Consider the following 16,504-nt stretch of genomic DNA (forward strand, 5'->3'; position numbering starts at 1 on the left):
AGTTTAGTCTAGATTGGAAGGAATCTGTGCTTTTGAATTAGTTTATTTTACTGCTGCATGTACATAAGGCTGAAACCAAAGTTTCTGCCATATAAGAGTTGTCATTTTTAAGAGTCTTCTGTTTTCTTCATCGGTATTGGCCAAATAACACTTCTTGGCTAGAAATATGCTTTACAGACTGGATGAGTCCTTTTGTGCTTGACCAGGCTTTTCTGGTGGTAGTGAGAACATTTATTCAAGTAGACATCAAATCTTGTGCTGTAGAGTGCTGATCACATAGGATATGGAACTTCAAGTTAAGTAGGCATTAAATTAAAATAAAATCTCACAGAAGTCAGCCATAATGTCATTTTTTTTCCCCTTTCTTATGTGGCATTTCTCCTGAACGTCAACCTTAAACTGCAATCATCTATTTAACACATGTAAATAGTTTAGCTGGAAGCACATACTGAAAACAGCATAGACAAAGTCTACTAAGTTGTTTATTCTTAGGACAATCTACGATGTATTTTTTTAGTAAATAATTACATTATTATGAAGGTTCATTGTTTCTTGACTAGTAAATGGCATTTTTTCAGAGTCTGCAGAGTAATAGTTTACAAGTGTGGCTGAAGTGGGTACAGCGTACAGCATCTTCAAGTACCAGTGAATGACATGCTATTGGCATTCAAGAGCTTAAGTTGGCTTGTTAAGGGAGAGGAAAAACATGTAAAGTACAAGAAGGTCTATAAGGATATGAAGGAAATATTTAATCTCCATAGTATGAGGGAACTGAATGTGTTATAAGTGTAACAAGTAAAAGAAAAGGAATATGTTGAAGACTTTTCAGTGAGAAAATTTTAAGTATATGTTCTAAACCATCATAATGCTTGGTTTCTATGCCCCAGGAAAAATATACTCAATTTCTGAACTGAGATTTGTTTTTCAAGATGCAATGTTGCCAGAATCTTTTTTCCTGACAACTAAATAGCATTTAGTGTAAAATACCATGCTTGCATAAAAATAGTCTATTCCCTTCCCCTATATTCAGTAATTCAGTTTGATAGCTGTTTTTGTTCTCAGTTCTTCTGTAGAAATATGATTGTGCCACTACTGAATCTTTCCACTGAAAGGAGAAAATACAGGCTGTTTCAAGATGCTTACAATATTGGGTTGTAAGTTTGAAGAGGTAGGCATGATACATGCAGGTTGTGTAGTACTTTTAACATGGGTTATTAAATTGGTCTTGAAGCATTCTAACTTACTGCATGTTCTTTGCTGACAAGTTATTTGATGAGTTGACTTTGAGAAGTTTTTTTTAAATCAGTGTGGAGAGGTTGTCCTAACATTCATATTTCAGTTTGCTAGTAGTGTTGAATTAATAGAAACTAGTATTTGTATTTAGGAAATTATGGATTTGTTAGTTAATGTTGTAGAAATTAGTTGAAGCATATAGCAGAAGTACACAGTTTAGTAGAACAGATGCAACCTTCATGGAGGGCGGGCTGGAAAGAAAAACAGTCTTAAGAAAAAAAAGTGATTGCAGGGGAGACTTGGTTGCAGGGGAGGCTTGTTGATATACTTACAGATTTTCAGATCTCATCAGAGTCATTTTCTTTTGAAGTAGTTTGCTTTGGAGCATAGTACAGTACTGACTCTTACACTGAAATGCCTTCAGTACATGTTGCAATGATGGCTTAGTGGATGTAGACTTGTCTGCAGTTGATGTCAGCAACCAACTTGACTCGATAGGTTATGATCTTCTGCACCATTTTAGAGATCCTGTCATGAAATGGAGAAATTTATTTTTTTTCTTATTCTGCCAGCTGCTTTAAATTAAACGTGACACAAATTAGTTCTTCGGTGTGATGTTCCGTTGTGTTATGTAGCGAATGCTCAGTTTTTTCCAACCTTTCTAAGGCTTTGAATGTGATATACTGAATGCGTCGAGGATAACTGTGTTGAAGCATCTGGTTTAGTTCTGTAGGTAAAATAAATGCAGTACTTGTTCTGTGAACATTTATGTCATTGAACTAGAGATAAGATTTTAACACTTAGTGAATAAAAAGGAATAGTTGAATTTTACTCTTTTCTAAGTGACTACCCACAGTGTTATGTTATTTCCTTCCTGTGTTTCTAAGGTCATGTTAAGGTTTTAAATTAAGATCTAAGTCCCAATAAGGAATAGCTAGTGAAATTCTCAGGCATCTCATTTTCTTGGCATAAAACCAAAGGTTCCCACATATCAGCATGGAAGAATCCCCCCAGAAAAGAGAAGGCACTATGAAAGGTGAGAACAAAAGGGATATAGGACAGACTTTCATTATTTGCTCCTTCTGATTTACTACTTAGTAAATTAACCTGAGATACTCCTAAGCTTGAATGTTCTTTTTTTTGCTAGTAGCAAAGAAACTTTTTCCTCTATTCCACTTGAGCCCAGGTAGATTATTTAGAGAATGTCACTTCAGCAGATGCAGTGATGGAACACTGCAGCTTTATTACTGGAATTTGTCAGAGGGATAAGAGCAGCACAGCATCAGTTGACTTTTGAAATTCTTTTTTCCTGTAAGGATAGTCTCTGGCTTTCTTAGATGTCCACTGGACCATCTGCCACCTAGAAAATGGGTGCTACTGCAGTAGTTAGACTTGTCTCAGGGACAGTGAAAGTCAGACACAAAACTGTCAACAAAACTTGATTCTAATGTGTTACTTTAGACTTTTTTTCCCCTTCTGCCTGCCACGGGTCTCAGTTTTTTCTTATTTTATTGTCTCCTCCCCCCCACTTTCTTTATCCTTTGGAGAGTTAAATAGTTCCACTTCTGAGTCTCATCTGCCTTGCATATAAATATTCTTATTTACAGCTGAGAACTCTTGCTCAAGCTGTTAAAATTATCCTCTTTAAATGTTCATTAAACTTCTGGTTGTAAGAACTTAATCTGTTCTTTCAGAGCCTATTTTAAACTTTATTCTCTGATACGTGCTCAACTCTTGCTCTGACTTTAAACCTTCTTATTTTATGAAAACTTTCTTCTCTTTTCCCCATCTGCTATTTGCATACTGATTATATGAAATCGCATTAGAACATGTTGCCTGTGGAGTCTTTGCTTGTTTAAGAAGGTATTTGTTCAACAGGCTGAAAGGGGAAATGCTTTTTGTACTATGAAAAAGAAACAGCCAAAATACCATGTAAAATACACCTGCTTCTTCAGACTTCGTTTAGAGTAAAGTTGTTTACTCTAATGCAGCATTTTTCCCTTTATAGAAAGAATCTTCGCGAGGAAGACATAGAGAAAAGGAGGATATCAAAATTACAAAGGAGCGAACACCAGAAAGTGAAGAGGAAAATGGGGATTGGGAAACAAATAGAGAAGGTAAGTATAATGAAACTAACTACTGATGCTTCAAAGAATTATGAGATTACTGTGCTGTATGTAAAGTTTCTACATACAGCTTAAAAATTTGGTTTCTAAGCAGAATACTTTCATGCAGCAGCCATTAATTATTAATTTAAATTTTTTTGGAGGTGAGCAAAGAAGTTATCTAAGTTGGAGTGCTACAGTCGTTAAACCACCTTAGTTTAAAAACACTTTTGTATTTTTTTCATTTTGCTATTTTGACTCCTCAGACAAAAAAAAAAATTGGGTTCTCCATGGCTGAATCTTTCACATTTAGATCACTAGTTGAATCCAGGTTGCACCCAAAGTAATTTTGAAACTGGTCAGTCTGATAGGGGAGTGTAACTCCTTTGAATTCAGAAGTCAGTAGTTTTTTTTGCATAATTTGTAATGATATGAACTGTCTCATTAACAAAGGCTCCATTACAATAACAACAGTTGAAGGTAGCAATTGAACTATTTATATTCTGAAAACACTTGAAAAATGCTAAGGGTCTTACATTACCTTCTGTGGTCACTTTTGTATGGGTTGGTGGGGTTTTGGTTTTTTAATACTTACAAGGTGATTTCGTGATCCTTGTTGATAATACTCGTCCCATTACTGTGTCAGCAGTTTTCTTCTTTACTAAGTTTCACTTGAGTCCAAGTTCACCTCACAGTGAAGTTACAGCAGCTTCTAATAAATTGTGGTGTTGCTGTAGTTTTGTGTCAGTGTTTCACAAGTAGTTACAGTATTGCAAGAAAAGATGGCAGTTCTGCTCCCTTCTGAGGTAATTGAGATATAATGAATGTATTTGCAATAAAGTATACTGCAAGTTGTAGGATGGAGCTCCCTGTAAATTTCATTAACTAGGTAGCTTATCAATACTCTGTGCTATAAGTGTTGCAAATAGTTTTACTGTGTCTTGAGCACAATACAACAATGGAAGAGTAGCCATAGTAAATTTTCACTCCTTTGTAGAGGTTTTTTTTTCATGATTTAATAAAAATGACATGTTTCCATGGAAAGTCAAAAAAGTTTGGAACATAAAAACAAGTTCTATATAAACATATAGTATGAATGTCTTAAGTCTTAGTGTTTAAGACTTTCTACTTGAGAATTAAGCTTTTTTTCAAAGTAGTGATCAATCACTGGTATATGGATGAAGTAGAATTACTGTCTGTTAAGTTCTAGTGAGTGCTGTATAAGAAGACAGACGGACTGGGAAAGAACCTGCGCTGTTAGGAACTGCACATTTCTCTAAACTGTTCCCATTCATTTATGACACATGAAGGGAATTTGTAGACTTAGTTTAGTTACTGCAAAACCTTTTGTATAGTTCCTGTGTGTAGGAAAGGAGTGAAAGCTCATAACTTTTTAATGAAGTAATTTTTTTTGACACATTTTCCCTAAGTGCTTTTTGAACATTAGACTTAAATAACCATAACAAAAACAAGAAATGTCAACAGAGTGAGTAAGCTCAATTTTCAGTAATATTTCGGTTGCAAGGTTGAAAGCATATGATATTAACCAGCCACGACTTAATGAAAAAATGAGATTTTTTGAGTTTTTTTTTATGTGAAAACCAAACAGTGATAATGTTTTAAAACCAGATACAAACTTCTTCAGTGTATATTTATCTGATGAAAGAGTTCATACAGACCTTATTTTAAAATCAATGTGTGATGTAATTAAATAAATGTATCGATTGATTTGAAGATACTGTATTAAATAAAACCCTCTAGTATCATGCATCAATATTTATATCTCTCTCATGTAAGATTTCCCAGTTAAGTAGTGTTCTACGTATTTTTTGTCTTTGTGAAGACACACCGTTTTAGGGTTTTTTGTAATTTAAATATAAATAAGTGGTTTACCATGTTTGCCTTGCTACCAGCCTCACAATGGATGAATATCCATGAAAGAAGTTGGAGTGGTCTTTTTAATGAAGTTAAAGAGTTTAACTGCAGGTTGTATGGAACTAATTCAAGTTATTTCAGGTTTACACACATAATTGGAGAAGAGATGTGACTTTACTCTATTGATCCATTTGTGCAGTGCTTAAAAGTCATGGAAATATTTATACTCGGCATCCAGTATGCTAAATATTTTTATTTATTTCAAATGAAATTGTTTGCTAATCTGTTCACTTTTTTTTTTAATAAAGACTCTGATAATGGAGATGTCAATTATGATTATGATCATGAGCTGTCTTTGGAAATGAAGCGCCAAAAGATTCAGAGAGAACTCATGAAATTGGAACAGGAAAACATGGAGAAACGAGAGGAAATAGTAATTAAAAAAGAGGTTTGTATTATGTTAATGTGAAATAAAAAGGACAAGTTATCAGCCACTTCATAGACTTCTAACTGTTTCCTGGAAGACTTAAGCTTCCTGGGCTACAAATGTGCTGTTGTGTTACGTGATAATAAATAACTGTCACCTATGTAATCAGTAGGTGACTTAGGTATTAGTAGTGAGTATCTAGTCAATCATCCAGCACAATGACCATGTCTTCTCCTTTGTGAAGTCAGCTGTTAAATAATACATAGGATTTAATGCATTTTAATAATACAAAACTAGTAAGACCTTAAACAGAAGACATGTAAAAGAAAACACAAGGCATTTGCCAGTCTCCTTTTCCAGCATGCCTTGTAGTAACAGAGTAAAGTAGAGTGAGAGAGACAAACCTGCAAGTGTTAGAAACCCTAAAATTTTGGGAAAGAATTAAAAAATCTTCTAAGGGTGTCTTTCTTTTTCAGGTAAATTTGAGTGTTTCTTGTAAGCATACTGATTTTAAACTTTTAATTACAGTGTTTGTAATGTATTGCAGAGTGCATCACTTTCTCTTCCTCCACACTTTATCTGTTGTCTTTCTTTTATGGGTTTTTTTGCAAACAATGTGGTTAGTTTATTTGAGGTAGAAGTGTACGTGGTTAAGGTCTCAGATACAGACTGTTACTGCATTTGTATATTTGACACATATATCGGCATACAGTTACACTTTGGAGCATCAATATCTTATTGGTTAATTATGTTCTTTTCCTCAAGATTTCTCCAGAGGTGGTTAGATCTAAATTATCACCATCACCACGAAAGTCTAGCAAATCTCCAAAACGAAGATCCAGTCCCAAATCATCCTCTTCAACTAGTAAGAAAGAGAAGAAAGCATCTACTGTATCTTCACCACTTTTGGATCAGCAGAGGTCAGTATGTAGATGCATCTTGCAAGAGAGTGAGAACAGAGAACCGCACTAATAATTATTACCAGGATTTTCATAATCAGTGTGTTTTCCATTTTCCTTGCTTTCATTGCCCCTGATTATATAACTTTAGGGGAAGGTCTCTTAATTTTGTGTTGTGAATCATCTTATGCAGAAAACTGTTACATGGATGTTGTTGTCAGTTGATTAATTTCTTGTTTTACAAGCACATTTTTTTCATTTTGAATGTCCAGAGTCTCTGGGAGGTAAGGGAGGTGATGAATATAAACCATTAAAAAGTGGGAAACACTTTCATTTGAAATTCTGCAGCCTCTCTAGACTGAATGAAATGTTTAAAATTTGAGCAACTGCACATTCTGTTGGTATTGCATATTACTGGTCAAGAATAGTGTTTGACTTCCAAGGCAGGGAATTTCTCAGAATTCAGGAGGGGATAAGAAGTGATGGGTGTGTGGGAGAGGGAAAAATTAAGGATAAGATATGTAAAAACCACAGGATTTCAACTGTGTGCTGTGCTGCCAAAATCAGTCTCTAAAACCTGTTTTTAAGTTCTTGCTTAGGAAGGCCACAGTACCTTTTGGATCATTGTTTGCAGCTTTTAGATAGGAAGGAAATTACTGAAGCAGTATAACCAGACGTCTGCATTTGCTAAGCAAAAATTCTTTTTAAAACAGGGACAAAACCATTTTATTTCTGCTACAGGAATGTAATACCAGCATGTGCTGGTATGGTACTGACATTCAGTATGCAATGAGACCTAGTTGATAGGGTTTATATTAGGGGTAGATTTTATGAAAAATATACACTATTTCATATTGTGAGATGCATATTCAAAAATATTTGGATGCTTTATCCTGTGTTGACATTAACTTGAACACAAAATTACTTGAACACCACGTATTATGTGGTTGGGGTATTGCACTGCAGAAATGGGAGACTAAACAGACAAGGTAGTCTACTGAGTTTTTGTTCTCTAATGTGTGCAGTTCATGTAAGGGTATTTTGTCTTTGAAAATTGGTTCTGTCTGAATGGAAGCAATTCAGCAATTCCTATTTTTGTTCACTTGCTTCAGAAGTAAAGACTATAAATGGAAGAGGTCAACGTAAATTTTTACCATCACTATTCACTCTCCAGTCAAGTACAGCTATTGAACGCTGCTTGCTAATGGAGTTGGTGAATCCTATCCAAAAGCTTCAAGGCCTTTTATGTTATAAGTTTCCTGCCAACATCTGAGAAATCATTGTTTGAAATAGTTGTCAGTTCTTTATTTTTTAACTCCTTCACTTTGTTAATTTATCTCTAGGAGTTCTAAAAGTAACCAAAGTAAAAAGAAAGGTCCTCGTACCCCTAGCCCTCCTCCTCCAGTGCAAGAGGAAACTCCCCTAGGGAAAAAACACAAAGAAAAACATAAAGCAAAAGAACGTTCAGAAGAAAAGGCAAGGGAGGTGAAAGAGAGAGGGCGTGACTTCGAAAGGCACAAGGAGAAAAAAGAGAAGCAGAGGTAAGTTATGTTGCATTATTAGCTTTTAATGTAACGTAAACCTTGCTTTTAAAGCTATCTTTTACAGAACACTGAATAATATGGGAGTTATACCTGTTTTGCCAACAACATTTTAGTACTCCAAGTGTTTTAAGTGCATTATGTAGATGAATTGATAGACTATAACTAACAGATGGGTAGATTTTAATTACATAACATAGTAAGTTTGTAAAATGCCCTTTTGAAAGATTCATTACTTCTCAGGAAGTTGGACCTTCACCAGTGGAGCAGGTCATTTGCCAAAATCTTTATCAAAGTCATCCACTTGTCTGATTGCCTACTTTTCTGAAATCTTAGAGGACTATTATCTTTATAAATTGGCAGTGGTATGTTTAAACTCTCCGTAATCTTCAGTAGGTTAAAGCATTCCTGAAGTAGTCAAAGACTTCTGGGATTTTAGAATTGTTTCACTTTTGCATATGTACATATTTGTATATTAACAAAAATGGTGGACTGCTATGACTATTCCTATAATTTTCTGAAGCATAAGCATCCATTTAAGGTGAAAAATAAATAATCTGCATTTTTAAGTCTTGTGTTTTCTTGATGAAAATAGGGTACGTGTTTGTAAGTCTTACTTTGTAACTGACATAGCAAAGAGTGGATGAACAGTGAATTTTGTATTTTTAATTGATTAAATAAATTGTACCATATTTACTTTAAAGTATATTATTTCCCTCATGCTTGCACACTCCATTACTGGAAGGAAGTCGCAAGCAGTAGAAAAGAACATTCTAGGATTGAGACAGTGCTTGGCTTGTCACTGTACTATAATCAGGTATTGCTGCGGTGACTACAGCCTTTTGTTTCAGTATTGGATTTATGTCTTTTTTTTCCCCTACATAATAAAAATGAAGTAGTAATGTCAAATCTGCCTGAAGTACAGTGAGTGAAATAGTTGAAGGTTCTGACAGATTGCTTTCATTCATTTGCAGCTGGGATTAGCCTTTAAAAATGCGAGTGAGATTGAGGCTTCTCAAAGTTCCGATATTACAGAAATTTTTAAATAAGGTAGCAATATATTTCTCCATTGATGGAAGTTCTATTTTACTGTCACATGAAATATTAGGTAAAATTACAAGAAGATATTTTTTGTTTTACCATATTCTAGTTTTATATTTCACAGTCCAACATAGCAAGAAATTTAGTGCATATTTTGCCTTCTTGAGTTTTGCTAGCTTAAGTTAATTTCATATGTGAAATTATAGATGGAACAAATGATTCTGTAGCATAGTTCTTGATAGTGCAGTCACGAATTCTGTCTTGGAGGTGTTTGTAGTTTCTCAGAAATGTACTAATGCCATATTTCACCTGTTAAACAAGCTACTGTTTATGTTTCCCAGGGATCCCTCTGAAAGCTCCCGTAGACAGAAGCGTTCTCCTAGTCCTGCAGATCATTCTGGCAGTAATTCTTCCCCTTCCAGGGAGTATTCACCACCTGCTGCAAGGCGAAGGCAAACCTCCCGAGCTCCAGCCAAGTCAACCACTCACAAACATAACTTCTCACCCTCTCGCAGGTGGGAGGTCAATTGCATGGATTTTATTACCCTTAGTACTAGTTTGGAGACTTCCTCTGTTGGTTTGACTACTTGTTTATACGTGTCTGTTGTGAATATGTTTGTACCTCAAACACCTGAACTCTTGAGACTAGGGTTTTTTTGCCAAGTTACTACACTGAGGGTACCTGTCATGTCAAGAACACAAGTCATGGTGCGGGCTTCTATTTATGAGTTCCTCTCAAATGTTTTGTCTTCTTGTAAAATTTCAGAAGTCTGATATGAGACAGAGTCTGCCTGTGATTCTTTGGGAACTTTTTATTCCCTACACCATCCCCCTGGCTCTTCATATCTTTCTTGAGAAGCAGACACAACTGGCTGAACAGTACAATATGAAGCTTCTTGCAGGAAGCTTTAAGGAAGATATCATGCTGCTAGTTCTAGGGACTTCAGAAAAAATTATTTACCACCCAATAAAAAGAATGGAGCAGGCTCCATATTTTGGTCTGAAGAGTGTTAGCTTAGGTTTAGAATGGCAATGCTAAATACTACTATAGTCCTATGTTTGAATAATAGAAAGGGAGACATTCTTGCTTTCTGCACTTCTGTTGAAGGGTGGGGGAGAAGCTCCAGATGTCCTATATATCTGCATGCTGATAAAACAAGCAAAATAAAACCCATCCATTAAGCAATCCTAAAGAGTTGTAAGCAGGCTCTTTTGCTGCTGTGGTGACTCAATTCAACTGGAACAACACTGAGTTGTTTTAAGCTAGATGTCACTGATGGACATTTTCTATAATTGGATTCTTTATAGGGAAGACAGTAGAGCAGCCCATTCCCCCTGCAACTGGCAGTAGTACAGAGTCTGAAAAATACCTCTTCAGTACTCTTTGCTCTGCTTTTTTGCTAACTCCAGGGTCTAACTGACTTATTCCACTGTCCTGTTTTCATCTGGGATAGAGTTAGTTTTCATCCTGGTAGCTGCTTACAGTGCTGTATTTTGGATTTAGCATGAGAATAATAAACACACCAGTGTTTTATTTGTTGCTAAGTAGTGCTCACTCTTCAGTTCCCCATGCCCTACCAGTAAGCAGATGCACAAAATACTGGTGGGGATCATGGCCAAGACAGCTGACCTGAACTGGCCAAAAAGATATTCCTTACCATAGAGTGTCATGGTCAGTATATGAACTGGAGGGAGTTGGTCAGTGCCAATCACTGCTCAGGGATGGATTGGGCATCAGTTCTGGTGGGCAAATGTATTTTGCATCACATTTTCTCTTGGGTTTTGTTCTTCTCTCTCTTTTTGTTATCTCCCCAATAGCAGTAAAATTGCTATTATTGTTATCGTCATTATTATGTTTTACTTTATTTCAATTTTTAAACTGTTCTTATCTCAACCCACAGGTTTTTTCAATTTTTTTCCGATATTCCTCCCCGTCCCGCTGGGGGTGGGAGTGGGAGTGGGAGTGAGTGAGCAGCTATGTGGTGCTTAGTTGCCAGCTGTGGTTAAACCATGACATCCAGTATTTTGCTCATCATTGCCTGCTTCTATCAAGTGTTGTGCAAGAGAGTGTTAAACAGGGAAGATAAATGGGCCTTCCACTAGAAACAAGAAAGGGTATTTTAAATGTTTTGTCTTCTTACAATTGAAAGCCTTCCATGCAAGCCAATTTTGGTAACCCCCTGTTTCAAAATAATGGTTTCACAGGGAAAAGCAAATGTAGTCTTAGTGTAAAGACTAAGTCATGATAGTCTGCTGGATTCTGTCAGTTATGACTGACCCTGACAAAATTTTACTCTGATTGCTTTGGAAAATTTTGTTTGACTTCTCTAAATTGACAAGTCTGAAGTGCTTCAACAATCAAGTCAAGGTGCTTTCTTTAGTGAATATATCTGGTTTTGTAATGGAATCTGTGTTGTCTTTTACATAAAAAGCACATCCTTACAGACTTGAGTTCCTACCTCAGTTTGCCACTGATTTCACTTGGTATTCTGTTCCCAAGGCTTTGCTCCTTGGATCTGGATGCTTATTTGAAGTTACCAAACTGTACAGGACATTCAAAAGCAGGGACTTAAAATTAAGCGGAATTTTTGGAGATGTGTTGTCCATGTGTGGCTTTTCTAACTCCTGCTCTTCTCTTTTTGGTCTCTGGAGTTTTGTGAAGTGGAAGGGAGTTGGGAGTTAAGGGCAATGAATATTTTATGAGAAAAAGATACTTGCAAGTTACTTTGATGCTGATACGGGCAAAAAACCCCACTGCTGAACCCAAAGACTAGAAGCGTCTGTTTGTCCACATTAGACTGTACATGGGATAACATATTATGAGGAAATTTGTTTTCCGTTGTGTAAATGATATTTAATTCAGTGATGGGATTTTGAAGATCAGAGACATTCTGTGTACATTTTATTCTATCAGATGAGTTTTCCCTGTTCGAGTAAACATTCACGTTTGCTAGAATTTTAAGTAGCTGTGTGTATGGTTTTTTCTGGATCCAAGTCTGAATTGGTTAAAGATCGATGCATATAATAAAAGATGTTAAAAGTGTGTAAGAAGGAGACTACTGTTGCTTTCAAAAAAAATTCAGTGCTGTTGTAAACAAAAATTCCTCTTAGTAGCACTGTAAAAGTTATCTGCCTAATTTTACCATGACCTCCAAAAAGCATTTTATATTGAAGAAAACAGCGGTTCTTGATTTGGGGATGGGGGGGGAAATAATGGGTTTTTTTCTGACTCCTCCCTCTCTTCCCCAGGAAAGCATTCTGGTAGCTATGTAATATAATTTTGATTGGACAAATTGTTCTTGAATATTAAATAATAATAATTTAAAGATAAGCATATTTTGGAGGTGTATCCATGGCAACCTAGAGTGAAAACTGGTTTGATGTTTTGTAGAAACATCAGAGGGTAGAGAATAGGTAAATTATTTTAATTGCTTTTTCGTATGGTATGTTAAGAACTTATCAAGTCAAATTATTACACTCATGCCTGTTCTAACTCTTCCTTGCAGATCTGCTTCCCCGTCAGGTCAGCATCATTCTCCCATATCCTCCAGACATCATTCCTCTTCATCACAGTCAGGTTCCTCTGTTCAAAGACATTCTCCTTCCCCACACCGCAAAAGAACTCCTTCTCCATCCTATCAGAGGACAACTTCCCCACCTGCAAGGCGATCATCTTCTCCCTATCCCCCACATTCTTCCTCCCCACCTCAGAGGAAGCGAAGTCCTTCAAGACACCGATCTCCTGGAAGAGAAAAGGGAAGACATGATCGCGATCGGACTTCACAGTCTCATGATAGGCGCCACGAAAGGCGGGATGGTATGAATAAAAAATGACACTTCAGAATAATTTTTATTTGTTGGTAAATTGCATTTTGAAATTTGATTTTCAAATCATTGAAAATGATTTGCCTGCACCCATCCCAATGTCTAGGGGTGAAGAAAATACCAACTGTATTTACTCTTCCTATGCTGTTGGTGCTGTTTTCAGGGACAGTGCATAGGAGTATTCCTGATAGGACTGCTTATGTAGGCTAGACTGATTGTAAAGATACTGTAGGTGTATATGTAGGTCGTTCTTATGTAGTGCAGTGATGGTGTCAGTTTGGTAAGTAGTTTTCTCAGCAGGATACTCATAAGTAACTATTACTCTTTTCTGTGAGGTGCCCAAATCCAGTCCTCACTGATTGCTCTGTCTATTGTCTTTTTAATTGACATTAAATGAGGTGCGTGCAAAGAAACAGTCATTCCCTCGAGAAATCTGTAGAACTGGTGGAGCAATATGTGATGAGCAAACATGCTGTTTCTCTCAGGAGACACATTACAAAGAGTACATATGTCAGCTTTATTTTATACTGGCTTATCTTGCTGTAGTGGTAGTATTATAAATATGTAATTACAAAAAAACCAAACAAACTTCAACAGGGCATTGAGGCCTTGCAAGTGGTCTAAATACAGCACAAATTTTCTGGAAGTGTGTGTAGAAAATGAGAGGAACCTATGATTGGAAAAGTAATGATCCTACCTTAAAGTTATTGAAATGTACTTACTCTTTAGTATGTTTGAATTTTTTTTAATTACACTCACTGTCTTTTGAACAGTCAGATATTTGTAGAGATTTGTATTCACAGTAAGATCTTTAAAGCTTACTGAATGTGTAGATAGATTTCTAACACAATCTTCTCTGATTTACATATTAATTTTGATTCAGTGTGTGTGATAAGTATTTTTTACTGTATTATTTTAGTGTTGCGTGCTAAATTTTTGCTTGCTCTGATCAAGCTAGGTGTATAACATTCTTTTAAACATTTTACAGAAACTAGAGGGAAAAGAGAAAAAGAAAGAGAAACAAGAGATGACCGTGATTATGACCAAGAGCAGAGTACCTCCAGGGATCATAGAGATGACAGAGAGTCTCGTGATGGAAGAGATCGGAGGGACACAAGAGACAACAGAGATCGGAGGGAGCCAAGGGAATCCAGAGATACTCGAGACTCCAGAGATACGAGGGATTATAGCAGAGATACCAAAGACAGTCGTGATCAGAGAGACTCACGCTCCACACGGGATTCCCATGACTACAGAGACAGAGAGAGTCGTGATGCCCATAAGAAGGATGACCAGTATCAAGAGGACTTGCGCAGCTATGGAAGATCCCATGGCAGAGAGGAGAGCTCTCGTGCTGAAACAAGGAACGATTCCAGAAGTGAGTCCAGAAATGAGAGCAGAAGTGATAGAACTGGCAGAAGTCGAGGCAGAGGGCCAGAATTATCTGACAAAGGTATTGTATAATTTTAAAAATTCATGTGTCCCTATCATTAGAGATTGAATATTTGCATTCATACTGCCTTTTTAATATTTTCTATAGAAGCCAGATAGTTCAAGCTTTTAAAATTATGTTCAGTTCTATTGCTGTTAAATTAAAAGTACTGTTGAAATTATAGCACTTCTGTGTTCTCCATTCATTAAAGCAACATAACATGGATTTTCTGCCATGCCATTTTAAAACAAACCCTAACCCTTACACCACTCTAATGTTTCTGCAACCCTGAGTTTTCCCCTGGGTAGTGAGGTTTTTGTCTTCTTTCAAAAGCAACCACATGTCTTAATACCTGAAAACCATCTTTCACACACACCCATGTCTCTCCGCCACACTCCTCCGTCCCTTCTTGATTTATCCCCCGAAAAATGGGATTTTAATCTTTGGCAATATTTTTACAAGTCTGATGCACTTTAAAAAATAGTTTCGCTTACCACCTTTTAATCATTCTGTAATACATTTTGCTTTTTCAGGCTTATTGTGACATTTTCATGAGGGAGATGACATGCAATTTTTACAGGAAAAGGGATCTCTGCTTTCTCTGATTATTCTTGCTGTGCTATCTGCAAGCTTACATCCTACTCAGAATAAATGTGAACAGGCTTTTGGACTGTTATATTTCTAGTCAGGAGACTTTGTACTATGACCAGGGGCTGGTGATTTAGAAAGTCTTGATTTTGCAGTTTGAAAATAAGAACTTTACAATTAAAACATGAAATTTTATTTCTTGGTTAAGTAGAATTTGACACTACAATCCCTGTCCATGAACTGCTAATTCAAGTTTATTAGATATTATTGCTTTGGTTGGTATAAATATCAGTGGATTTCCTTACATGTGGAAGCTCATGTTTTATGTTGCTACATCTCTATTAGGAAGTCGAGGGACTAGAGGATCCCAGGTTGATGGTCACAGCAGTAGTGGAAACTACCATGACAGCTGGGAATCAAGGAGTAGCTATGCTGATCGGGATCGCTATGACAGTCGAGATCAAGCAAGGGATTCCTCCTTTGAAAGAAGACATAGTGAAAGGGATAGGCGTGACAACAGAGAAAGAGGTATTCTAATATACATTTTTACATGTACATGTGTAGTCAAATGTATATGTATACATGTGTATGTTTCTCTCTCCCTCCTTTTTCCTTTCTTGTTCTTTCTCCACATCACCGATTCATAAATAACTCATTTGACAGCATACACCGACACTAGTCCTGTTCTTGATATAAATTAACTTCTGTAGTTAAGATCTTCCATTGGCAATGTGTGCATGAATACTGTCTCCTTTCTCTGGATGGCTGGATTTTGGAACCATCTGTGATTATTCATCCAAGTAGTCTTTAAACAAACTATACTTCTTCGAGGAATTTCATTGCTTTGAATGGGTTGTGTTTCCCTTTGGGGGGAAAAATACAGAGAGCTTGAATTGAAAATTTATTGTCTTCTTCCTTAAAAATTTAGACCACTTCTGTAAGAGTAAATCCTTCACAGAATTGCAGTTCAAGACACAGTTTCCATAATTAGACCACAGTTCTAACATTCGTCATTCCGAGAAAAATTGAGATAGATTTGGATTGGTACTTAGTTCTCTGATATGTAAAGAATCTTTTTAGTGTGATTTTAAAATACAAGCTTGCAAAATTGAGCTGTCTTTCTTCAACTAGGGCAAATATGTAAGTGTTCCAAACAACCACTGAAACAACACTTCAAAAAGTGAAGTCATGTAAGAAGTGCTGACTATGCACATCTAATTGTCTAATACACTTGCAATATTTGATTCATATAAGACTTTCATATAGATGTTTTTTCAACAAAACTGACATAATGAATAAGAGTTACAGGACTTCTTTATAAAATCTAATACTTAGTATGCACAGTAAATCATGTTACAATGTTATAGGCACCATTAAAAGAATGTGAAACCTGTTCCACGAACTGACTGCATGGATTGATGATTTCCCTTTTTAAAAAAGAAGTGTTATATCCATGGCAGAAATGTCACTCAAGTCAGCTTTTAATTTTACCTGGTAACAGGGGAGCACTAAATCATTGTTAATTCACTCAGAGATTA

At 36.2% G+C, this 16,504-nt stretch overlaps 1 protein-coding gene across 5 annotated transcripts in view; it reads left to right on the top strand.

The window, feature by feature from the left end:
- ZC3H13 (zinc finger CCCH-type containing 13) overlaps positions 1 to 16,504 on the top strand; it is a 47,366-nt gene that overhangs the window by 16,795 nt on the left and 14,067 nt on the right. For all 5 annotated transcript variants that reach the window (XM_051778667.1, XM_051778668.1, XM_051778669.1 and 2 more), the window contains 8 exons: positions 3,242 to 3,350; positions 5,522 to 5,661; positions 6,406 to 6,560; positions 7,883 to 8,080; positions 9,463 to 9,636; positions 12,628 to 12,938; positions 13,935 to 14,399; positions 15,312 to 15,494. In XM_051778667.1, coding sequence (XP_051634627.1) covers positions 3,242 to 3,350; positions 5,522 to 5,661; positions 6,406 to 6,560; positions 7,883 to 8,080; positions 9,463 to 9,636; positions 12,628 to 12,938; positions 13,935 to 14,399; positions 15,312 to 15,494 — 1,735 coding nt within the window. The remainder of the gene's footprint in view (positions 1 to 3,241; positions 3,351 to 5,521; positions 5,662 to 6,405; positions 6,561 to 7,882; positions 8,081 to 9,462; positions 9,637 to 12,627; positions 12,939 to 13,934; positions 14,400 to 15,311; positions 15,495 to 16,504) is intronic.

The sequence above is a fragment of the Manacus candei genome, unplaced genomic scaffold, assembly GCF_025592945.1.
Source record: "Manacus candei isolate 608988 ecotype Guabito, Panama unplaced genomic scaffold, ASM2559294v1 h1tg000014l, whole genome shotgun sequence".
In the NCBI taxonomy this organism is placed as follows: Eukaryota; Metazoa; Chordata; class Aves; order Passeriformes; family Pipridae; genus Manacus; species Manacus candei.